The sequence below is a fragment of the Balaenoptera physalus genome (assembly GCF_965194825.1).
Source record: "Balaenoptera physalus genome assembly, chromosome: 13".
NCBI lineage: Eukaryota > Metazoa > Chordata > Mammalia > Artiodactyla > Balaenopteridae > Balaenoptera > Balaenoptera physalus.
In genome coordinates, this window is record NC_138892.1 from 6,636,714 (window position 1) to 6,661,590 (window position 24,877).

The window sequence follows — 24,877 nt, forward strand, 5'->3', positions numbered from 1 at the left end:
CTCAGCTAATGAAAGTGTAAACCCACCCAGAAGGCCAGCAGCTCCCCTGAGATGCTTACAGACAAAGCTCACATCCAGCTCCAGACCGAGAGGGCATCTCGGGGCGGGGGTCCTGTGATCAGCGATCGCAGCGCTGTGACTGGTTCCAGCAGGAGGCTGGTCAGCACCACTTACACTCAGTGCTGGTTGCTGTTCGGGGTGATGCCTTACACCGTGGCTGACGTGGCAGGGTTGCCGGCAGAGAGCTCCTCGGATGGGGTCGAAGCATTATTTGTGACTAACCTAGAGTGGGGTAGCACTCAAAGGCGTCATGCGCTGTTGGGATAAGCTAGGTTATGCTGCAGGGAGAAATACTGCCCCCCATCCCCCCGCCCCGATCTTAAGGGCTTAACACAGTGATGGTTTGTCTCTCATTCACTAAAGTCAGCTGAGGGTACAGGTGATTGTCCAGCTTACCTGTCCTTCTGGTGGAATCCTGATTGTCCAGGTGGATGGTGGTTTCACCTGCCCGAGGCTGAAGCACCTGGAAAACCCGACCTCTTCCATGCGGCGAGGGAAGAGAAGACTGGGCACCTGAAAGGCCTTGGAAATGACTCGCCTTATGTCTGCTCCTGTTGCATTGGCCAGATCACGTGGCCGCCCCCAACTTCGAAGAGGCTGGGAAGGGCAGTCCCCACGTACCGGATGTGAGTGGTCATCGGAAACGTCCTCCCAAGTCACTGTTCTGCTCTCTCTCACACAGGTACTTTGACGAGCCAGTGGAGTTAAGGAGCAGTTCTTTTTCTAGCTGGGATGACAGTTCGGATTCCTACTGGAAAAAAGAGACCATCAAAGACACTGACGTAATTCTGAAAACCACAGGCTACACAGACAGGTATGAATACCAGAGCAGTGGGATTGTAAATAGTGACTCCATGCATCTCTAGGGAAATTCTCTAACACTAGTAAATGATTTTGTTGTACTCTTTCAAGAATATTCTTTGTATCCTGGTCTGTATTCTGACCTCACAGTTTTTCCTTTCCCAGAACGTCATGTAACTGGAGTCGTGCAGTAACCAGCCTTGTTAGACAGGCTTCTCTGACTTTTCGTTCTGCACTTGAGATTCAGTCATGTTGCTGTGTTCCTCCCTCTTTATTTTTGAGTCTGTTTATCCATTTACCTGTCAAAGAACTGTCTCCAGTTTTTGGTGATTATGAGTGAAGAGCTGTGTAATGTATCATCCAAACCAGGGAACTCTTTAGAGTGCAGGGGGACAATACTAGTACGTTGGGACAACAGGTGTGACCTGGGATTGTCCTCGGTGACTGGGATATACCGTCATCCTACTCATTTTGTATCCTACATAATGCGGAGCAGTGTCTTACGTGCATGACAATATATTCAATATTTACTAATTGATCTGTGGAACTAACTGAAGAGTGAAATAACAGGCCTATTTTAAATAGCAAAATTCATTCAAATGTTGTGTGGTTTGGATATTTATTCATTTTTCTAATTAGAATTTTCAGGCTTTTCAAAGTGGCCTAAAATCCTTTTACAAAATTACTGCTGTTGGCTTTTTAAAAAGTAAAATGGCATGTGCATACATTATAAATGAGAAGTGCATTTGCCTTACTTCAAATCAGTTTAACCTAGTTTGGCTGTTTTTGTTCTTTGTGCTGAGAACATTTAAGCTCTGCTCTCTTCCCACAGTTCAAGTAACACTACAGGATTATTAACTATAATCACCATGCTGTACGTTAGATCCCCAGAACTTATTCATCTTATAAATGAAAGTTTGTACCCTTTGACCAACATCTGCCCATTTCCCCCATCTCCCTGGGAACTACTATTCTGCTCTCTGTTTCTTTGAGTTCAACTTCTTTTTTTTTGATTCTGCATACAAGTGAGGACATACAGTATTTGTCTCTCTGACTTCCTCCAGGTTCATCCATGTTGTCACAAATGGCAGGATTTCCTTCTTTCTTTTTTATAGCAGAATATTATCCCATTGTATATTATATACTACATTTTCTTTATCCATTCACCCATTGACGGCTACTTAGGTTGTTTCCATATCTTGCCTATTGTGAATAATGCGGCCGTGCACATGGGACTGCAGAGATCTCTTCATGATACTGATTTTGTTTCCTTCAGATATATATACCCAGAAGTGGGATCATATGGTAGTTCTATTTTTAATTTTTTTACGAACTCCCACACTGTTTTCCATGTGACTATACTAATTTCCATTCCCACCAGTGGTATACAAAGGTTCCCTTTTCTCCAATCCTCACCAACGCTTATCTCATGTCTTCTTGATAATAGCCATCCTAACAGGTATGAGGTGGTATATCTCACTGTGGTTTTGATTTCCATTTCCCTGATGATCACTGATGTTGAACACCTTTTCATATACCTGTTGGTCTTAAACTTCCCTCTTAGTACTGCTTTTGCTATATCCCATAAGTGTTTCCATTTTTATTTGTTTTAAGATATCCTTTTTTTTCTTTTTTTTTTAATAATTGAAGTATAGTTGATTTACAATATTGTGTTAGTTTCTGGTGTACAGCAAAGTGATTCAGATAGATAGATAGATAGATGCAACTGAATATGTAAGAATATATATATATATTCTTTTTCATATCATTTTCCATTATAAGTTATTATAAGATATTGAGTGTAGTTTGCTGTGCTATATAGTAGGACCATGTTGTTTATCTATTTTATTTTATTTTTTAGAAAATTGGTGGGATTTTTTTTTTTTTAATTTATTTATTTTTGGCTGCATTGGGTCTTCATTGCTGTGTGTGGACTTTCTCTAGTTGCGGCGAGCAGGGGCTACTCTTTGTTGCGGTGCGTGGGCTTCTCACTGCGGTGGCTTCTCTTGTTGCGGAGCACGGGCTCTAGGTGCGTGGGCTTCAGTAGTTGTGGCATGTGGGCTCAGTAGTTGTGGCATGTGGGCTCAGTAGTTGTGGCTCACGGGCTCTAGAGCGCAGGCTCAGTAGTTGTGACGCACGGGCTTAGTTGCTTCGCGGCATGTGGGATCTTCCTGGACCAGGGCTCGAACCCGTATCCCCTGCATTGGCAGGCGGATTCTTAACCACTGTGCCACCAGGGAAGCCCTCTGTTTTACACTGATATGTAGTAGTGGTATCTGTTAATCCCAGACTTCTAATTTATCCCTTCCCCCAGCTTTCCCCTTTGGTAACCTTAAATTTGTTTTCTTTGTCAGTGAGTCTGTTTGTTTTGTAAAGTTCATTTGTATCATCTTTTTTAGATTCCACGTGTAAGTGATATCATATGAAATTTGTCTTTCTCTGTCTTACTTTCTTCACTTAGTATGATAATCTCCAGGTCCATCCATGTTGCTGCAGATGGCATTATTTCATTCTTTTTTATGGCTGAGTAGTATTCCATTACATACATATAAACCACATCTTCTTTATCCATTCATCTGTTGATGGACATTTAGGTTGCTTCCATGTCTTGGCTATTGTAAATAGTGCTGCTATGAACACTGGGGTGCATGTATCTTCTAGAATTAGAGTTTTTGCCTTTTCTGTATATATGCCCAGGAGTAGGATTGCTGGATCATGTGGTAGCTCTATTTTTAGTTTTTTAAGGAACCTCCATACTGTTCTCCATAGTGGTTGCACCAACTTACATTCACATCAACAATGAAGGAGGGTTCCTTTTTCTCTATACCCTCTCTAGTAATTATTATTTGTAGACTTTTTGGTGATGGCCATTCTGACCAGTGTGAGGTGATACCTCATTATAGTTTTGATTTGCATTTCTCTAGTAACTAGTGATGTTGAGCATCTGTTGATGTGCCTGTTGGCCATCTGTATGTCTTCTTTGGAGAAATGTCTATTTCTGCCCATTTCTCGATTGGGTTGTTTGTGGGTTTTTTTGATATCGAGCTGTAGGAGCTGTTTGTATATTTTGGAAATTAAGCCCTTGTTGGTCGCATCACTTGTAAATATTTTCTCCCATTCTGTAGGTTGTCTTTTCACTTTGTTTATGGTTTCCTTTACTGTGCAAAAGCTTATAAGTTTGATTAGGTCCCATTTGTTTACTTTCGCTTTTATTTCTTTTGCCTTGGGAGACTGACCTAAGAAAACATTGGTACAATTTATGTCAGAGAATGTTTTGCCTATGTTCTCTTCTAGGAGTTTTTCGGTGTCATGTCTTATATTTAAATCTTTAAGCCATTTTGAGTTTATTTTTGTGTATGGTGTGAGGGAGTGTGCTACTCCATTGATTTACAGCATCCAGCTTTCCCAGCACCACTTGCTGAAGAGACTGTCTTTTCTCCATTGTATATTCTTGGCTCCTTTGTTGAAGATTGTGTTTTAAGATATCCTTTAATTTCCCTTTTGATTTCTTCTTTGACCCATTGGTTGTTCAGGAGTGTGCTGTTTAATTTCCACCTATTTGTGGATCTTTTACTTTTCCTCCTGTTATTGATTTCTACTTTCATACTATTGTGGTTGGAAAAGATACTTAATATGATTTCAACCTTCTTAAATTTGTCAAGACCTAAATATCATTCAGATTTGTTTGTGACTTAGCCTGTGATTTATCCTGGAAAGTGTTCTGTGTGTGCTTGAGAATGTGTGTTCTGCTGCTATAGGATGGAATGTCCTGAATATGTCTTTTGTTCCATTTGGTTCAAGTCCAGTTTTCCTTATTGATTTTCTGTCTGGATGATCTGTCCATCGTTGAAAGTGGGGTATTAAAGTACCCTATTATTATTGCAGTACTGTCTATTTCTCCCTTCAGATCTGTTAATATTTGCTTATTATATTTAGGTGTTCCTGTGTTGGGTACATAAATATTTGCAACTGTTATATCCTCTTGATGAATTGACCCTTTACTCATTCTATAATGACCTTTGTCTCTCGTTACAGTTTGTGACTTAAAGTCGGTTTTGTCTGATATAAGTATGGCTCTCCCTGCTCTCTTTTGGTTTCCATTTATGTGGAATAGCTTTTTCCATCTCTTTACTTTCACCCTATGTGTGTCCCTAAAGCTGAAGTGAGTCTCTTACAGGCAGTGTATAGTTGTATCTTGTTTTTGTTTTCGTTTTTTTTTAATCCATTCAGACACTCTGTGTCTTTTAATTGGAGAATTTAATCTGTTTGCATTTAAAGTAATTGTTGATAGTTAAGCATATACTATTGCCATCTCATTAACTGTTTCCTGGCTGTTTTTGTAGTTCTTCTATTCGTTGCTTCCTCTCTTGCTATCTTCCTTTGTGATTTGATGATTTTCCATAGTGGTATGTTTTGATTCCTTTCTCTTTTTCTTTTGTGTTTCTACTATAGGTTTTTGCTTTGTGATTACCATGAGGCTTACATAAAACATCTTATAGTTATAGCAGTCTATTTTAAGCTGATAACAATTTAACTTAGATTGCATACAAAATCTCTACTCTTTTACTCTCCTTCCCTACATTTTATGTTTTTCATGTCATAATTTACATCTTTTTATATTGTGTATCCACTAATAAATTATTGTAGCTATCGTTATTTTTACCACTTTTGTCTTTTAACCTTTATACTAGAGTTAAGTGATTTACATACCACTATTACAGTATTAGAGTGTTCTGAATTTGGCTATATGCTTACCTTCACCAGTGAGTTTTATACTTTCATATGTTTTCATGTTACTAATTAGCATCCTTTCATTTTAGCTTGAAGAACTCCTTCTAGCATTTCTTGTAGGACAGGTCTGGTGGCTGGCAGTTGTTTTTGTTTTTGTTCTTCCAGCACTTTGAATATATCATCCCACTATATTCTGGCCTTCAGGATTTCTGCAGAGAAATCTGCTTATAGCCTTACAGGGCTTCCATTTTATAGAATGAGTTTCTTTCTGTTGCTGCTATCAAAATTCTCTCTTTGTCTTTGATTTTTGACAGTGTTATTATATATTTCTTGGTGAAGGTTTCTTTGGGTTGAATCTGTTTGGGGACCTATGAGCTCCATGTATCTGGATGTCCGTATCTCTCTCCAGATTTGGGAAGTTTTTAGAGATTATTTCTTTAAATAAGCTTTCTGCCCCTTTCTCCCTCTCTTCTCCCCCTGGGACTCCCATAATTCACATAGGCTTCTTGGCTCTTTTTCTTGTTTTCTTTTTTCTCTTCTGACTGGATAATTTCAAATGAGTTGTCTTCGAGTTCACAGATTCTTTCTTCTGCTTCAGCGGTCCGCAACCTTTTTGGCACCAGGGACCGGTTTCGTGGAAGACAATTTTTCCACGGACCGGGATTGGGGGGTGGGTGGTTTCAGGATGATTCAAGCGCATTACATTTATTGTATTTATTCCTATTATTATTACATTATAATATATAATGAAATAATTATACAACTCACCATAATGCAGAATCAATGGGAGCCCTGAGCTTGTTTTCACTTGCCACTCACTGATAGGGTTTTTTTGTTTTGTTTTGTTTTTTTAATTTATTTATTTTACCTATTTATTTATTTATTTATTTTTTATTTTTGGCCGCGTTGAGTCTTCACTGCCGCACGCCAGCCCTCTTCCAATTGCGGCGAGCAGGGCCACTCTTCGCTGCAGTGCATGGGCCTCTCAGTGCAGCGGCCTCTCTTGTTGCAGAGTATGGGCTCCAGGTACGTGGGCCTCGGTAGTTGTGACCCGTGGGCTCCAGAGTGCAGGATCAGCAGTTGTGACGCATGGGCCCAGCTGCTCCACGGCACACGGGATCTTCCCAGACCAGGGCTCGAACCAGTGTCCCCTGCATTGGCAGGCGGATTCTCAACCACTGTGCCACCAGGGAAGTCCCCACTGATAGGGTTTTGATATGAGTCTGCAGGCAATTGATTTATTACGGTCTCTGTGCAGTCAAACCTCCCTGCTGATGATAAGCCGTATTTGCAGCCACTCCCCGGCGCTGGCATCACCGCCTCACCTCCACCTCAGGTCACCAGGCATCAGATTCTCATAAGGAGCTCCCGACCTAGATCCCTCACATGCGCAGTTCTGGTTCGAACCTACTGGGTTCACGCTCCTATGAGAATCTAATGCCACCACTGATCTGACAGGAGGCGGAGCTCAGACGGTAATGCGAGCGATGGGGAGAGGTTATGATTTCTATCTCTATGTTGAACTTCTCATTTTATCTGTGTATTATTTCCCTGATTTTATTGAGTTGTCTGTGTTCTTGTAGGTTGATGAGCTTCCTTAAAACAATTATTCTGAATTCTTTGTCAGGCAATTCTTTGGGATCAGTTACTGGAAAATTATTGTTTCCCTTTGTGGTATCGTGTTTCCTTGGTTTTTCATGTTCCTTGGAGTCTTGTGTTGCTGTCTTTGCATTTGAAGGAGCAATCACCCCCTCCAGTCTGTACTGCCTGGCTTTGGGTGGGAAATACCTTCAACAGTCAGCCCTGCTTAGAGACGCTGAGGCTTACGCAGACCTTTTCTATGGATGCACTCACTCCACACTTCTTATTCCTTTTGGGGGGTGACGTCTTAGGATGGTTCGTCTTCTCTCAATCCCACAAAGCAGGACCAGGTGCCGAGAGCCTCCTGCTTGCTTTCCCTAGGGTGGTGCCCTGAAATGCTCAAGTCTGTGTGCTTTCTGCGAATCCCACAGAGTTGGGCTGACTTTCTGCACATGCTCACTTGCTGTCTGCAAAGACTTGCCCTCACCATCTGCAGGGGCACGTGCAGGGAGCCAGCTGCGGGGCCAAAGGTGCATGGGTGAGGCATGCAGAGCACTGGAGGGCCAGTTGGGGGCTCCCCGGGCAAAGTGTATCCAGTGATTTGTGAGCAGACCTCCTCGTGGAGTTCGGTAAGTGGTTAGTGGAATCCACGTGGCTTTGATGAGTTCTGAGCCCTGGCTGCTCTGCTTCCAGCCTCCCCCAGCCCCTAAGCCGTGTTGGTCACCTCAGTATCCTGGGTGGGATGAGAAAGAAATAGGCACCCTTGGCAATGTCCCACACAACTGGGGAGACCAGGCACCCGCTCACCACCCTCTCACCTTCCCCTGTGGGAGAAATTGCAGGCCACGTGGATCTCTGTTGGCACTGAGCTGTGCTGCCTTGGAGGAGGAGTGACATGGGCCCAGTGAAACTATTCCTCTTACCCTCTTTAATGCATCCAATCTTGGATTTTTTGCTCCAGCAGTGTGCTGGACCCTCTCTGCTGGACTCCTGGACTCCCACAAAGGCATCCTCATCTGTGGGTGATTGTCAAAACCAATGTTCTCTAAGGGGTAATGGTAGAAAACTCCTATTCCATCATGTTACTGATGTCATTCCTGTTTTGCCTGTTGCTAACTGTAGACCTGCTCGCCGCAAGCCAGACTATGAGCCAGTTGAAAATACAGATGAGGCCCAGAAGAAGTTTGGCAATGTCAAAGCCATTTCCTCAGATATGTACTTTGGAAGACAAGCCAAAGCTGATGTAAGTGCCCAGGGGGTTTCTGTGTGGTCCCCACAGAGCAGGAAGCCAGCAGGGCCACGGGAGGTGTGGGAGGAGGTGCTGGATGCTGAGTGAGATGGAGTCAAGCTGCAAGGGACCCCTGTCCCCAGCGTGCTGGAGCAGGACTCGAACCCAGGTCTTTCTGGCTAATCTCCCCACTTTGCCGCTCCAGCTAGAGGAGTGATTGGAAGGTAGGGACAGTGTCTCATATTTCTCTTATTCCTTTCGCAGTGTTTTGAATAGCCATCCATTCGATATCTTTTGAGTAAATTTCAGGAGATTTTTGATACACCTGTAATTTACTTAGCAATTTTTTAACCATAGTTAAATGAAGTATATAGATAGTTTCTCAATGGTAGGTATATTTATTTTCAGAAAAGAGATTATTGCCTCTTTTCTCAGAAATGTTAATGAGCTTATCTTAGTGGAGTCTGGCTAAGCAGTAAGACTCAAATGGAAATGGGAAGCTTAAAGGTTTCCTTCTAATTGTGAAGCACTAATGTGCTTACGCAAAACTCTTATAGATAAGTGTTATTACTAGGCTTCTTGCACGATACAGAGAATAATTATTTCCTCAAGTGTACCGATTTTATTTTGTAGCAGTAGAAATTCCACTAGCATTTTGAGTGTATTTAGAGTTGCCACTTGGCTATTCTCCACCCACTAAAATCTGCCTTGTTTTAAAGTTGACAACATTCAAGTTCAGTTAAGAAATAACATAAGGCTATTGGGAGAGAGCTTCTTGGAGTGGCCTTTCCTGGCAGCTGGGTGAGGGCGGCACATGACAGAGCTGTCCCTGCCACTCTCCCTCTGGGTTCCCCTCCACTGACCGTTGTTGGCCGTGGCGTTGTGCATTCATCTGTCTGCTTGGGACCCGCGGGACGTGAGCGTCATGCCGGCCCCCAGCCCGGCCGTGATAGCTCCTCAGTGATTCTTTCTGCAAAATTGCTCATGGTTTTTGGAGCCTAATGTTTCTTTTCTCCTGGTCTCCTCTAGTATGAAACCAGGGCCCGGCTGGAGAGGCTTTCGGCAAGTTCGTCCATCAGTTCGGCTGATCTGTTTGATGAGCAGAGGAAGCAGACAGCAGGTAGCGTGGGGAAGGGGCAGGCGGGTAGCGGGGCTGGCCTCCACCATGTCTGCGGCGTGAACACGTTTTCTCCGGATAGGACTTTTCACTTTTCCAGGATTGTTAGCGGCCATTATCTGATGCTCCTATGGCCTCTGTAAGTCAGGCAGAGCAGAAGTTATTATTCTGGGCTTTACACGTGAAGAGACCAAGTCATGGAATTTAAGCAACGTCCCCAAAGTTACCTGGCATGTCGTCTCCCTGAACTGTCGCCACGGGGGGTGGGGTGCCTAGCATGGTGTGAACCTGGTGTCTGGCTCGTGTGGTGTCACAGCCTTGGAGGGGACAGCCCTGGGCTCCCGTGTGATGGGACCCACTCCCTAACTGTGAGACCTGGGGGATTTCAGGTCGCCTTTAGCCTCGGGCTCCTCCTCTGTAAAATGGGTGGGTAATATCCATACCTATCTCACCAGTTTGTACTGAGGCTGAAATGAGGTCCTTTATGTAAAGTGTCACCTCGGGGTCTGGCACATGGCAGGCCCTCCCCGGCCCCTCCCGGACCCCAGGGCTGGTCAGAGCAGATAGAGCAGGTGAGTGCACCAGCCTCCGCCTCCCAGGGGAGACAGAGTGGGGCTTTGGAGCCAGGCAGGTGGAGAGGAGGGTCCAGACCCCGGTGAGGAGATGTCTGGGCCCCCCCAGGGAGTAAGCCTCGGCACACAGGCCCGTCACGGGCGTCCAGAACCAAGCGCCTCTCTGCTTGTCCCTCTGACCCTGAGCCGTAGGAAAGCCGTGTTCCGGTCCCAGTCAGCCCTGAGTCAGGCCTCGGGGGTAAGGGGAGGGCCACGTGTCCCCTTTGTGTCGTGGCCGACGTTCAAGGAGCAGGGTCCTCTGAGGTCATTTCAGAAGCCCACTCGTCAGCAGGAGCACCCAAGCGGGGGGGAATCTCCAAGGCCTTCAAGGCCCGGGACCACCCCTCGTCTCCAACCCTGGAGGAGCTGGGCGTGGGCACGGAGGGACCCCACGCGGACGGCCGCTGGGCCTTGCAGCCACAGAGAACAACTGTTTTCGGAGTCCAGAGAGAAACAGCCTCCACAGAGAAGGTCATGGGGGAGACCCGAACGCCTGGGGCCTTCTGTGTTGGGGCTTGGGGGGCGTTTCAAGAGCCGCCGTGGCCCCGGGGTGAAGCGGGCACTGCCAGGCTGCGGTGCTGCAGTGAGAGGGAGGGTTCTAGCCAGGTGGGCGGACCGGAGACCCGCGGGACGCAGGCCCTGTGCGCGGCCCCGGGCAGGAAGCATCCTAGGCCGCCCTCTGGCCTCGAGCCGAGGGGCTGCTTTCTGACTGGCCGTTTCCTGCACTGCGCCTGGGCTGGGGCAGGTGCGGCTCACGGGCCTGTGTCCTCCTGTGTGAACTTCCGGTGTCCGGGCCCCTTGTCAGGGCGCTTCCTTGGGCGGCCGCCCGGCAGAGGGGCGCTCGGCTCCTGTGGAGGCCTCCCAGGGTCCCGCCTCCGCCCCCGTGGGTCAGTGCTGGGCTGCCTCATGGGCGCCCTGGCACAGGGGGCAGGGCAGTCCAGAGAACCTAACAGGTTGAAACTCACCCCTGGGCGTGTGTGTTTTTGTAATTCAAGTTACTGGAAGTTTCACTCTGAAAGGTTATTGTTTGTTAAAAAAACCTTTCAGAGATCAAATGAGCAGCCTTTCCAATTGTTGAAGGAAGGTTGCAGCCAGCGATGACGTTTACCTTCCTGTCCCCTTTCAGAGAACAAAGGTCCATTGATTTTTTTGGCCCTCTGTGGGTCCCAGACAAGCTCCCGTCCTGGGGACTCGCAACCATGATAGGACCATCCTGGGGTGCGAGGCAGCCCCTCCCCGGCGGCCAGTGGTCCAGCTCGCAGCACCTGCCCTCCCTCCCCTTCCCTCCTCCATCCCAAACCCAGATGGTTCAGACCGCGATTACCCTCATTCTCCATCTCTCATCAGATGCCTTTAATAACTGCTCTAAATGCAAGGGCATTGAACAATTCTCATTAAATATTTACTTTTTATTTAGAGTGCATTTCAGCAAAGAGCAAAAGCTGGTTTTAAGAGAGTACTCTGTGTTCCTTATCTTAAATGTTTCCCCATCCGTGAAATATCAGTGCCACTGGGTAGATCACCTTTATAATTTCTTCAGGGTTAAGGGGAAGATAGCTCCAAATTAGAAATGCCTCCTGGTGAAGTGAAATACTTCCTGGGGGCGTGCTTTAACCCTGGCTTTGCTCGGAGGCCATTCCCTTCCACGGTCTTGGAGGGAGTGGATGAGGAGCACACGTAAGCATCCACAGCTGGCACAGTGTCCGTCCCTGCCGTCACTCCAGAGCAGGGTCGGTTGGGGGACGGGGGACGGCCATCGCTGGGCACTGCCTCAGAGGGAGCCACTCAGGCTCAGAGGGAACCAGATGACAGAGCAGAGGTGGCTTTGTTCTTTGTTGAGAGCAGTGTCGGAACAAACGAAGCTGGAAACCCAGCTTGCCCCTCCGGTGTATTTCTTTCCAAAACCTGATTCTGATCATTTGAGTCTGAACAGGGCCACCTGGGAAGCCCAGGGCGCTGCGGACGCACACCTCTGTCCGGGCTCGGTGCGCACTGCCCAGGGTCGTAGGGGCTCCTGGCACGTTTGCTGTTGTCCCTGGCTCTCGAGGCTCCCTGGAGGCACCTTGGCCACTCTCTCCTTTCCTCCTGGCTCTGGCCCGGGGTCCAGGAGCCTGGCCTCTTTGGGCCTGTCGGCCTCCAAAGCACTGACTTCAGTCGGCCGTCGGGCGGTTTTGTTTGGTGATTTGCTGAACGTGTTTGTCATACGTCACAGCTGTGCGGTGCTGTCGCCAGCCAGGTTCAGTTACACAAACCAGAGTCTTGTCAACCTGAGCGAAAAGAAGGGGCGTCTGTGCGCCCGAGTGGAGCGGCCACCGCAGTGCTTTGGTTCCACGTTAAACCTCCTGCCTCAGCTCTGCTCTCCTCTTTCAACGTTTCTCGAGTTGGAAGCTTGTAAGTGGAGGCACTTCTGCTGAGGTCACCTCCGCTGACCTCTGGGGCACAGCTCCCTCGCCCCTGTGGACCTCGCTACGCCACGGAGCAGCTGTGACTCTGGCCCTTTGCGCTCAGGATGTCCCACTAGCTCTTCATTTCCTCTCAGATGCATCTTCCCGGCTGGTAGCACCACTGTGCTGGGCTTAGAACCCAAGTCCCGTCACTGGGCTGGGCTGTCGCTCTGTCATTGGCAAAGGGCTACAAGACTCTAAAATGTCACCCAGAGGCAGAGAGGAGAAGCAGCCGCACCTGTGGCCCCTGCCCAAGTGCTGGGCACGGGACGGCGCTGTGGGAAGACACACTGTCTCTCCTGGGTGGCGTCCGTGCTGGAGGGTAAATGCGTGCCTCCTATTTGGTTCTTGGAAAGGGACCTGGCTTCTGCTGCTGCTTAAGGGGCAGGTGGGTGTAGAGTGACCTGCGGAGCCATGGGGCAGCTGGGCTGGCTCCCTGGAGGATCTGCAGGGTTTGGGTTCTCTCACAAAGTCTCTGAGCCCCTCCGGCACCTTATTACAGCTGTGTGACAAAAGTGCGCCGCAAAAGCCCATCTGTCAGCTCTAGGGACCCCTTTATGTGTAGTAACTCTGATGCGCTTCACCTGTGTGCAATATGCTGCTGTCTGTGTTGGGACAACCAAAACTTAAGCAACAGAAACCCAGCCGACGGCGGCCTCGCTGAAGGTGAGGGCTCGGCCTCTACCTGGGAGCGCTGGCAGTGCGCTTGGCCCTGCTGAGTCGGCAGACAGCCTCACCCACCATCTGGCTTTCCTCCTGGGGTGAGCCTCCTCCCGCACTGCCAGAGGCTCCCTCCTTCCCTCCTTGAGGAGTGAGTGGGAGGGGACAGCCCTAGTCCCAGACGGCTGCGGCGGCGCCTCGTCCCCACCAGTAACCCCAGAGCAAGCAAACGGCTCCCCTCCCTTGAGAATACGGGAATCCAGGAAGACTCTGATTGGCTAGGTCTGGGTCACGTGCCCACGCGTGGTTTAGGGGGCTGGGGAAGAGATCTCCTGCAGAGGAAGGGAGGAGGGCTTTTCCCAAAAGAGGGAAGGGATGCTGAGTCCGAAAAAACCCACAGATGTCCACCCGTCTGCCATTGACTGACTACTTCTCTGTCAGGTCTTGTGTTAAGTGCCTGGAGGAAACAGCGGCCCAGAGAGGGTAAGGAACCTCTCCAAAGGCACACAGCTTGGAAGTGGCAGTGCCAGTATTTGAACCCATGGTGGTCCTAAGACCTAGTGCTGCATCTTCTCTCACCGTGGGGTCTTGCAGCTGCTTCGTGGTAGGGCTGGCGCTGAAACCCACCGCAGGCTCCTTTTCCCTTAACCACAGCTGCTGCTTATGGGCTGGAGGGGAGGGGGGCTGAGTTCTCCAAAGCCATCGGGTCCCTGGGCACTGGCTGTGCCATCCCTGCAGTAGTGACGAGCCAGCGTCTGCTCTGTGTGCAGGAAACTACAACCTCACGAGCATGCTGCCCACGGCCCCCGACATGGCCCAGTTTAAGCAGGGAGTGAGATCGGTTGCTGGAAAGCTCTCCGTCTTTGCTAACGGAGTCATGACTTCGATTCAGGTTAGTGAAACGGGGATGACGTTAACTGAGTTTGATGGTGGGTTCATAGTTTTGAAAATGAGATTTGGGCCACTCTTCAATTGCTGGAAAATTAGATTTTATATTATTGATTTATATGTTTGCTACAGTGTAACCCAGGACATCATGAAAACCAGAAATTATAATTTCATTTTTGTTTAAATTTTCTAATTTATGACTCCAGAGGAATTGTTACAGGAATTGTCATGATCATGACCTACGTTTTTCCTATATTGAAACAGAAATATTAAGAAAATAAAAAATTACCCATAATCCCACCTCACAGGGGAGACTTCCGTTAATATTTTGGTTTATTCTATTTTAATTCTAGACTTCTGTGCATACCTGTTTATAATTTTTAAAGGGTTGTATTGTATATGTGGTTTTGCATCCTCTTTTTTCTTCATGATGTTTTGTTATGAGCACTTCCATGTTGTGAAAAAGTCTTCAGAAACCACATTCTGAGTGAAAATAGATGTCATTTATTTAAATATTCCCCGAGTTGGGTATTTAGATTGTATTTCAATCTTTTAAATGAGGCAAGAGTGGAACATGCTCATGTGTAACGCTTTAAGGCTGACTCTGATTATACGAAGACTCTTTTGTGAACCTTCTAGCTTACGTCACGTTATTTTAGGACGCCATTATTAACGTAAAACACGGCTGTAGGGAGTAGGACCTAATCGATGTGGGCTCTGCTGCCGCTAAAGGGGGCCCCCGGGTTGGGGAGGCGCCCCCACCGTGGAGAGGTCCTCTGTTGTCCCGGGTTGGGGAGGCGCCCCCACCGTGGAGAGGTCCTCTGTTGTCCCGGGTTGGGGAGGCGCCCCCACCGTGGAGAGGTCCTCTGTTGTCCCGGGTTGGGGAGGCGCCCCCACTGTGGAGAGGTCCTCTGTTGTCCCGGGTTGGGGAGGTGTCCCCACTGTGGGGCTCCTGCTGTTGGTGACACAACCTTTGGTTAGAATTCGCAGAGCTCCTTCACGTCCCTTAGGTCAGCCGAGCCCACATCAGTCCTCCCGCGGAGGTGACATCCCTGTTTTTTGTAGGTGATCATCCCCAGTTTATAGATTGAAAAACAGAGGCACAGAGAGGTTCAGGTGCTCCTGCAAGATCACTCAGCTGAACCAGAATTTCAGGGTTCCTCTGTCCCCCCATCACACCTGCCCCCCGGAGGGCTCACCATGGGGCCCTGCACCCCTCACAGTCCTTCCCACAGCCCAGGGGCCGCGGCGCGGGGGCCAGGAGCTCCCAGTTCCCACTTCCTCGGGTGCGGGTTCCCGTCGCTGCGGCACCCGTTTTGGTGGCACTGAGAATGAGGAACTGATGCTGATAGTCGTAAACTTTCGTGTTGGTTCTTTCTGTAGGATCGCTATGGTTCTTAATACTGACGTTGCGATATGTATTTCCTGGAGAAATTCCTCTTTAAATGAACCAGTGACCACATCACAGACTGCAGTGAAGACCAGCCAGTTTTGTGGATTGTTTTGCTACTTTTTCACAGGGTATACATACATTACTGATTTTTAATATTTCTTTTGAGAAATTGTTATTTTTGATGTAGTAGAAGCTTCCTTGCGATTTCTGTTTTGCGTGACTACGTGCACACACCTTCCTTCTGGCATATCCGTGCACACCCCTGCCTTATTTCCTTGGACTCTTTGGTTTCAACAGCTGGGGGTCTGGAAACAAGGGCTCCTCCGCCTCTCCTTGGGGGCGGTGGGGGTGCGGTCAGTGCTGTGAGGCTCATGGGCTAAGGGTTACCAGCGTCAGCTGATACGAGAAGGGCCTGGAGAAACAAAATTCACAACGTATATTTCATTAAAAAGGGAACAAAGAATAAAAACAAAAGACCAAAAATGGCTGGTGTCTAATTTGACAGATTGCTTCATTTATATTTCCACATATTAAGGTGATTTCAAAATAATGTTTAAAGACGTCTGTCCCTTTGAAATTGTTTATTTTGGATGATCGATAAATTTAAAAATAATTTTCAGTGAGTGCTTTTAACAGCCTAAGCTTCTACATTGCCAAGCAAATTAATCTTTTTGACAAGGCGTTGCTGTTTGAATTTATGAGAAATGTAAGATGAGAACTCCCTAAGTGCATTTATAAATCGAATAGTGTACAGAAGTAAAAATGAATAAGGTAAGAAGACACACCCACAGAAAATATTCCAGTACATGGGAAAATAGTCATTGTAATTGGGTAGTTTTCTTAACATTTTTTATCTTAATCTTGGTTTTCAAAAAATTACAGAATGTGTACAAATGAATGAAAGAAAAATAATTTGGCTGTGTTTTAGACAGCATTAGAATATATTGTTCAGCACAGTAAAATATATTTGACATTTGATGAACCAGAAATGTGGTTTCAACTGAATATTTTGTGAATTTTTCTTAAAAGCTCAAATTTGTAGACTTCTAAATACAATAAACAGTTGCGGCAGATCGTGTTGCCTACTTTTTTTTCTTAACGAAAGCTTTCCCAATGAATCATAAATCAAGGCTCATGTTGTAACATTGATGTACATTTGATTAGCACGTAATTCCAGATGGATCTGTTTTTAGGGTGTCTCTGAGGCCTGAGGTGCAGCTGTCCTGAACTGAGGTGTCGTCCATAGCACCGGAGCAGGGCTGGAGCCCTTGTTGAAAGTGAGGGTGTGCAGAGTGGCGTCTTTCAAGCCCAAAACGCTGCCCTAACAAGGTGCCGCAGCCCAGGCAGCCTCAACAGTGGAATGTACTTTCTCACAGTCCTGGAGGCGAGAAGTGCAGGGTCAGGGTGGCGTCAGGGTGGTTTTGGAAAGGACTCTTTCCCTGGCTTGCAGACAGCTGCCTTCTCTTCTGTGTCTCACCCAGCCTTTCGTCGGAGAGAACCAGAGGTCCCTCTGTTGTCTCTTCCCCTTATTATAAGGGCACAGTCCTGTGGGATCTGGGCCTCTTTAACCTTAATTACCTCCTTAAAGGCCCCATCTCCAAATGCAGTCATGTTGAACTTTAGGGGGACACAATTCCGTCCATAACAGTGTCCATGAGACGCTCCCACACTGAGTTAGCCCTGCTCCAGGCTGGGGCCTGGGCTCAGTCCACCTCCAGGAAACCCTCCGAGCAGGTTATGTTCCCATTTTACAGGGGGAGCGAGTGAGACTCAGTGAAAGGTCCTCCCCCAACTCTGAATGTGGCCTTGCTTTTCTCCATCATTGAACTTCTTCACACGAAGGGCCTCTGGACCACAGGGCCGTGGCTGGCAGGAGCCCCATCTGGATGGGCTCGCCCCACTGCACAGCACTACCCGCCCCATGGTGTTTTGTTTTGTAATCAATTTGCATGATGCAAGATGGTAGTTAATAATTGTTCTAACAAGTCACATTTGGGATCTATTGATTAAAAAAGAAAATGGTGGGCTTCCCTGGTGGCGCAGTGGTTGAGAGTCTGCCTGCCAGTGCAGGGGACGCGGGTTCGAGCCCTGGTCTGGGAGGATCCCACGTGCCGCGGAGCAACTGGGCCCGTGAGCCACAACTGCTGAGCCTGCGCGTCTGGAGCCTGTGCTCCGCAACAAGAGAGGCCGCGATAGAGGCCCACGCACCGTGATGAGGGGTGGCCCCCGCTTGCCACAACTAGAGAAAGCCCTCGCACAGAAACGAAGACCCAACATAGCCAAGAATGAATAAATAAATAAATAAATAAATAAAATTTTTAAAAAAAATAAAAGAAAACGGTGGGCTTCCCTGCTGGCGCAGCGGTTAAGAATCAGCCTGCCAATCCAGGGGACACGGGTTCGAGCCCTGGTCCGGGAAGATCCCACATATCGCGGAGCAACTAAGCCCGTGCACCACAACTACTGAGCCTGTGCTCTGGAGCCCGCGAGCCACAACTACTGAGCCCGCGTGCCTAGAGCCCGTGCTCCACAACAAGAGAAGCCACCGCAATGAGAAGCCCACGCACCGCAACGAAGAGTAGCCCCTGCTCACCGCAACTAGAGAAAGCCCGTGCGCAGCAACGAAGACCCAACGCAGCCAAAAATTAATTAATTAATTAATTAAAAAAAAAAAAAAAAGAAAATGATGATATGACAATCCAAGGACCTGAAGGAAACTGGCCGAGACTGAGCTGTAGGGTTAAGCAGTGGTGCTTTGAAAAAGATATTTATTATGCTTTTGTTCTTGAGAGCAAAGCCAGTGAGGGCCAGGTATTTCTGTGAAATTAGGAAAAGCAAAGGGAGAGAAAGGGGAAGCGGAAGGGAATGTTTTACCAAACAAGCTCTCTGTGAAAATGCGGCATTTTTTGATCACCTTGAAGAGCTGTTGGGAATGTAGGTAAATGGATGTGAATGGAGATGTAGGTGCTGCCTGGAGGGGGCTTTCCCAGTGAGCTTGAACCCAAGAGTGAGACCATGGGGCTCCCAGTGGGGTGGGGAGCCTGGGGGGCCTGGGTGACGCTGGGGGCCTGAGCAGAGCCGACCCAAAGGCCTCAGACGGATGCCAGGACTCCGGCCAGACTACCCCCTCCCACTTGCTCACAGGCAGTTTGAGGCTTCAGGACACCTGTATCCTTCTCGCCTCTGGACACTCAGCCTGAACACCTGGCTCCAATGTGACTCTCCCCCAAATCGTGGGACGCCACCTAGGGAAGCCGGGGTCTCCTCGCTGGCCCCGTCCAGCTGTCAGAGCCTCCCCCAGACCTCCACTCTGCCAGGCCCCTCTGGGACCTAGGCCGGCCTCCTGGCTGCTGGCCGGCGTGCCCCTCCTCCCACCTAAGGCCCCACCCTCAGGTCTCCGTCCTTCTCGGTGACCCCGATCTCCCTTCTAGAAATCGCAGCCCTCCCCGAGACACTTCTGATGCCCCAGTCCTGCTCTCCTTCCGCCTTTTCCCACAGTTGCCTCCCTCGTCCTGTTTATTGCTTGTGTCTTCCCAGCACTGGTAGAACACAAGCGCCCTGAGGACAGGGTAGTTGGTCCGTCTGGTTCACGGGTTCTGCCGGTGCCTAGAACCGTGGCTGGAGCACATTTTGAGGGAAGGAATTCCGTCTTCCCAGCCCTGCCCTGCAGAGGGTGATGTGCTAGTGTGACAGGAGATGCTGAAGCAGGAGCTGGGCCAGGCCTCAGGCAGGACGCTGGGGCTCGAACCCTGGACAGACTTTCCCGGCACCACTAACCCCGTGCCGCAATCCCTGTTTTAGGCACATTTTCCAGCCATCTCTTTCACCACCACTCGTTTTGGTTTGTTCACAACGCTTTCCCTGCCCACCCCCCCAAGAGCTCGGCGGGCCCACTGCCATATAAAGCAGGTTGCTAAGGTGGGCAGACGGGTGACAACCTCCCAGGACACACGGTGGGCAGTGGCAGTGGCGTAAGAGGATTCGGGAAGCCCGGCAACAGGGTCTGGGTCCGCCACTGGGACTCAAGGTGACCGTGACCTCCCAGGGTCAGACCCTAAGGCCCCAGCCCTCCCCCCAGTGGTGCTCCTGCGCTCAGGATGTGGGGTCACTGACCTTCCCCCCAGACCCGAAAACTGCTCTGCTCTCCGTGGTTACGTGGCTCAGACACCCTTGTTTGCACTGAGTCGTGTGATCGATTTACAAAGGCACCTGTGCTTTCTCCCGTCCCTTCCATTCCGGGTCCATTTTCCTCTATTTGTAGTTCTTATCGTCCTGCCTGCCCAGGTCATTTGTCTCGCTGAAAACAACAGCGCAGTGGCAGGAACGCCAGCCGTGGGCCTGGCCTGGACAAATGGATGGACAGACGGACGGAGACACCAGGGGTATCTCTGACCACACAGGCTCCCTCGCCTGCCCTCCACCCTCTGTGCTGGTCCCTCTCTGGGGCCCGAGGCGCCGGGTCATGGGGCCCCCTGCCCGCTGAGTGTCCCAGCTTTGCCCTGAGGATTTGGTGCTGACTCCCCACGCCTGGGTCACCCTTTTCCTACCCCGTCCCCACCCTGCCGCCTGCACCAGACATGACCTCAGTCTTCTGAGCGCCCAGTTCCTCTCTTGCACTCTCTGACCTTCCTGTCGGCTGGGTCACTGCGCCCCGTCTGCACCACACGCCGCAGGTGTGGGAACTGGCCTCCCTTCCAGCAGCGCAGACGGCCCCGGGCCGCACGTGGGGCTCAGGCACCCAGGGCTCGGCCTGAGTTTAGGTGAACCCTGCCGGGCATTCGAGTCCACCCCTCCTCCCTCAAACTGGCCCCTGCGACCCCTCACCTGCAGGCAGCCTCCCCCCTCGCCTCCCCAACTCACCCGCACCTGGTCCTCCAAGGACCACCGGGGCCGTGGCGAGAGCGGCACCTGCCAGGCCCCTGCCCGGCTGCTCTGGCCGCCCTGCTGCTGCTCCCACCGTCTGCATGCGGAGAGCTCGTGCAGAGCCTCCTTCCCCCGTGTGCCCAATCCCACGGCCTCCCCGCGAGCTGAGCCCTCGCTGTCCCCGGCCAGGGGGGCTCTGCAGCCCCGGGGGCCCCTCCTCCAGCTGCTCACTTACACACAGAGGCCCCCCTGTCCCCCCAGCTCGCGCCCTGCACCAGCTCCCTCAGAGTGGTCCACAGACCCTCGGGTCTCCTTCCTGTCGGCCCCTCGCGGGCCCAGGGGCAGCCAGCCTCTGTCTCTCCTCCGGGCCTTTCCCCAGCGGTTGCCTGCGCTGGGAGGAACCCTCACGGGTGGTGGGTAAGAGCTGATTCAGGAGGTGAACAGGCTACGAGGGGCGATGACAGTCTCACCGCTTCATCGTCCAAATGGGGAGAAGAGCAGGGCCCACCGCCTCGCGGGTGATGGAAGGAGCCACAGGAAGTGCATGAGGCGCCTAGTGGGGGCCCCCCTGCACACAGTAGGCCTGCGGCTTGGGCCCTTGGCTGAGGCCCCCGAAGGTAGGTAAGGCATCCCTGCCCCTTCACAGAGAAAGCACGGAGGCATGGAGTGTGCCCAGGATGTGCTCAGGTCACATGGGTAAATGCGGGTATGGGGGGTGCCAGCCTGGGGTCCCCCTCTGCAGGGCGGCCTCACTGAAGTGGTCTCACTCCTTCCTTCACTGAAGCACCCGCCGTGTGCTCTCAACACACACCCGAGTGACCATCACCCAGCGCCCAGCAGGCTCCCTGTGCCCCTTCTGTCCCCATTCAGGCCTCTGTCCTGCCCCCTCCCCGAGTTCCTCAGGCTTTGGAGGGGAGGCTGAGAGAGGCCCAACCTGGCTTCAGTGTAGTAAGTGTAGGGGCGGAAAAATTCTTTTTCCTTCTACCCTCCTAGCTTCTCTGGCTGGGGCCCTGTAAAATTAGACTGACTAAAGGCAGATTAACAAGAGAAAAGCAAACACAAGTGTGTTAACACGTGTATCGCACATACACATGGGAGCATCCATGGTTAGGAGCAAGGTTTCTATAGCATCTTTTTTTTTTTTTAATGAATTAATTTAATTAATTAATTTTTGGCTGTGTTGGGTCTTCGTTGCTGTGCACGTGCTTTCTCTAGTTGCGGTGAGCGGGGGCTACTCTTCGTTGAGGTGTGCGGGCTTCTCATTGCGGTGGCTTCTCTTGTTGCGGAGCACGGGCTCTAGGTGTGCAGGCTTCAGAAGTTGTGGCTCGCAGGCTCAGTAGCTGTGGTGCACGGGCTTAGTTGCTCCGCGACATGTGGGATCTTCCCGGACCAGGGCTCGAACCCATGTCCCCTGCATTGGCAGGCTGATTCTTAACCACTGCGCCACCAGGGAAGCCCCCAGCATCTTAAGAAAAGAATAATAAATCCTTGGAGAAGTGAGAAGACAAAGGAAAAGGGATTTAGGCTTTCAAGAGCAGCAAACTGTGGGAAGGTAAATATACAGGGAAACTAATGGAGTAATGTTTGTTCGTGCAGGTCCATCTTGGCCCAGAGCTTCCATCTTCTTTGTGGCCGTAAAGCTCTCCCGGGAGAGGGGATTCGCGGCAGTCCCCGTTTTTCAGAGGTTTCTGCTTTAAGTCAGGTGAGGGAGGTTCCAGGAAGGCATCCTTCTGCATTTGTTGATTCTCATATGCCTCCAGCTCAAAATCATCCTTATGCCAAAGTGGCATAGTCTGGTCCCGTATATAAGTCAGAGGGAACTTGGAGATGGCCTAATGCCTGCTGAACAGGGCTGCGTTCCTCTCTGCAGGATCGGGGGGTGAATCTGCTTCCAGGTTCATTCAGGTTGGTGGTGGAATTGGCTTCCTTGCAGTTATGGACTGAATCTCTGCTGTCTTGCTGGCTGTCAGCTGGGGCTGCCCTGACACCCTGAGGGCTCCCCGTCCTTACCCAGGGAGCCTCCATCAGAGCCAGCTGCGGTGCGTCAAGTCCCTCTCACTCCTGGAATCGCCGTCACGTCTCCTGCCTCCAGCCAAAGAAAGTCCTCTGCTTTTTTGTGTGTGTGTGTGTGAAAATTTTTTTTAAAATTTATTTATTTTACTTACTATTTATTTTTGGCTGTCTTGTGTCTTCGTTGCTGCATGCGGGCTTTCTCTAGTTGCGGCGAGCGGGGGCTACTCTTCATTGCCGTGCGCAGACCTCTCACTGCGGTGGCTTCTCTTGTTGCGGAGCACGGGCTCTAGGTGCGCGGGCTTCAGTAGCTGTGGTGCACGGCCTTAGTTGCTCCGCGGCATGTGGGATCTTCCCGGACCAGGGCTCGAACCTGTGTCCCCTGCATTGGCAGGCAGATTCTCAACCACTGCACCACCAGGGAAGCCCTGGATTAGTGTTTGATCGAATAACTGGGCGCTATAGCCCAGCCACATTGACATAAAACTGACCATTGCAGGTTCCAGTCAACCCCGATGGCCTATAGAATTTTCCAGTTTAGTAGAAATGAAGAATCAGGAACCAACATGATCTAAGGCTTGATATGCATCCTTAATCTGGGGAAAAATGCATTTAGGAAAAGCTGTCAACCTGTCAGCTTTCTCCTGGGGACAGGATTTGGAGTTGGATTTTAAATTATTACTGTTTCTTTTTTAAAGTAGGTTCTCGAATTACGTATTCCATGACTACAAAGATACACACAGCAGAATGGATTTTCACAAGTGATGCCCCCATAAAACCAGCACCAGAAAGTCTCCTTGGGCCCCTTCCCAGTCACTATCTCCCATCGTGAGGTCTTCTCAAACCGCAATCAGCATTGCGTGTTTTGTTCTTTTTTGTGTGTCTACATTTTCTCACTCAATGTTGTATTGGTGGGCTTTGTCCACAATGTTGTTGTGGTGTTGTGATTTGCTCATTTTCAGCGCTACTTTTCCATTTTGTGAATACACCACGGGTGTGTATCCATTCTCTTGTTGAGACTTTTGGGTTGTTTCTGGTTTGGGGTTATTATGAATGAAGCTGCTATGAACATTCAGGTATGAGATTTGGGGGGAACATCTGTGCACTTTCTGTTGTATGTACCTAGGGGTGGAACTGCTAGGTCATAGGGTGTGTGTCTTCGGAAGATATTGCCAAAATGTTTTCCAAAGAGGCTGTAACCGTGGGCACACTCACCAGCAGCGTGGGTGTCCCAGTTCCTCCCCCTCCACAGTCTCACCGGCAGTGAGTGGCATCTGTCTTTTCACTCGAAACCTGCTGGCGGGTAAACAGTGCTATGATGTGGCAGCATACCTTTAATCTCATTCCTTGATGACTAACACATCTGCACGTCCACGCTTTTATTACTGACCTTTTCCAGATCCTCTTCTGTGAAGTCATTCGCTCCTGTTTTGATCTTCTTTATCATATTGATTTGTAGGAGTTTCCTATATATTCTAGATACAGACCTTTGTCATACATTTATATTGCAAATATCTTTTTTCTTTCTTTCTTTCTTTCTTTATTTTTGGCTGCACTGGGTCTTCGTTGCTGCACGTGGGCTTTCTCTAGTTGCAGCGAGCAGGGTAGCGCTACTCTTTGTTGCGGTGCGCGGGCTTCTCGTTGCGGTGGCTTCTCTTGTTGCGGAGAACTGGCTCTAGGTGCGCGAGCTTCAGTAGTTTGGCACGCAGGCTCAGTAGTTGTGGCTCGCGGGATCTAGAGTGCAGGCTCAGTAGTTGTGGTGCACAGGCTTAGTTGCTCTGCAGCATGTGGGATCTTCCCGGACCAGGGATCGAACCCATGTCCCCTGCATTGGCAGGCGGATTCTTAACCACTGTGCCACCAGGGAAGTTCTATGTTGCAAATATCTTTTCCCACTCTGTGTGTTACCTTTTTCTCTCTCTTAATGAACAGAAATTCTTAATTTTAGTGTAGCCTAATTTAGCAATCATTTCATTTATGGTTAGCACTTTTTGTGTCCTCTTTAAGAAGGCTTTGCATAACCCAATAAAGATATTCCCTTGTTTTCTTCTAGAAGCTTTGTTCGCTGTCCTCATTGTTTGACTCTCAGTACACTGGGAGTTGATATTTATGTATGGTATGGGTGTTACCAAAATTCAGGTTTGGCTGCTTGTTGCTCAAGAATCCAATACTGGGCTTCCCTGGTGGCGCAGTGGTTGAGAATCCGCCTGCCAATGCAGGGGACACGGATTCCAGCCCTGGTCTGGGAAGATCCCACATGCCGTGGAGCAACTGGGCCCGTGAGCCACAACTACTGAGCCTGCGCGTCTGGAGCCTGTGCTCCGCAACGAGAGGCCGCGACAGTGAAAGGCCCGCGCACCATGATGAAGAGTGGCCCCCGCTTGCCGCAACTAGAGAAAGCCCTTGCATAGAAACGAGGACCCAACACAGCCAAAAAAATAAATAAATAAATAAGCCAGGAGCTCTTAAATAAATAAATAAATAAATAAA

General features: G+C 49.5%; 1 protein-coding gene and 2 long non-coding RNA genes across 5 annotated transcripts in view; 1 reads left to right on the plus strand and 2 right to left on the minus strand.

Annotated features, from left to right (window-relative positions):
- The window catches only part of ARFGAP3 (ARF GTPase activating protein 3), a 59,382-nt gene extending 42,795 nt beyond the window's left edge, over positions 1–16,587 (plus strand). For 2 of the 3 annotated variants that reach the window (XM_082420611.1, XM_082420612.1), the window contains 5 exons: positions 743–874; positions 8,296–8,416; positions 9,431–9,521; positions 14,004–14,125; positions 15,505–16,587. In XM_082420611.1, coding sequence (XP_082276737.1) covers positions 743–874; positions 8,296–8,416; positions 9,431–9,521; positions 14,004–14,125; positions 15,505–15,522 — 484 coding nt within the window. In that variant the 3' untranslated portion in view covers positions 15,523–16,587. Of the gene's footprint in view, positions 1–742; positions 875–8,295; positions 8,417–9,430; positions 9,522–14,003; positions 14,321–15,504 lie in introns of those variants that run through there. The other variant, XM_082420610.1, reaches the window with a different exon arrangement.
- LOC309641080 overlaps positions 1–24,877 on the minus strand; it is a 349,060-nt gene that overhangs the window by 242,067 nt on the left and 82,116 nt on the right. The window lies entirely within an intron of this gene.
- Positions 1–24,877, minus strand: part of LOC309641093 — a 299,958-nt gene that overhangs the window by 209,035 nt on the left and 66,046 nt on the right. The gene's annotated exons all lie outside the window — the stretch shown is intronic.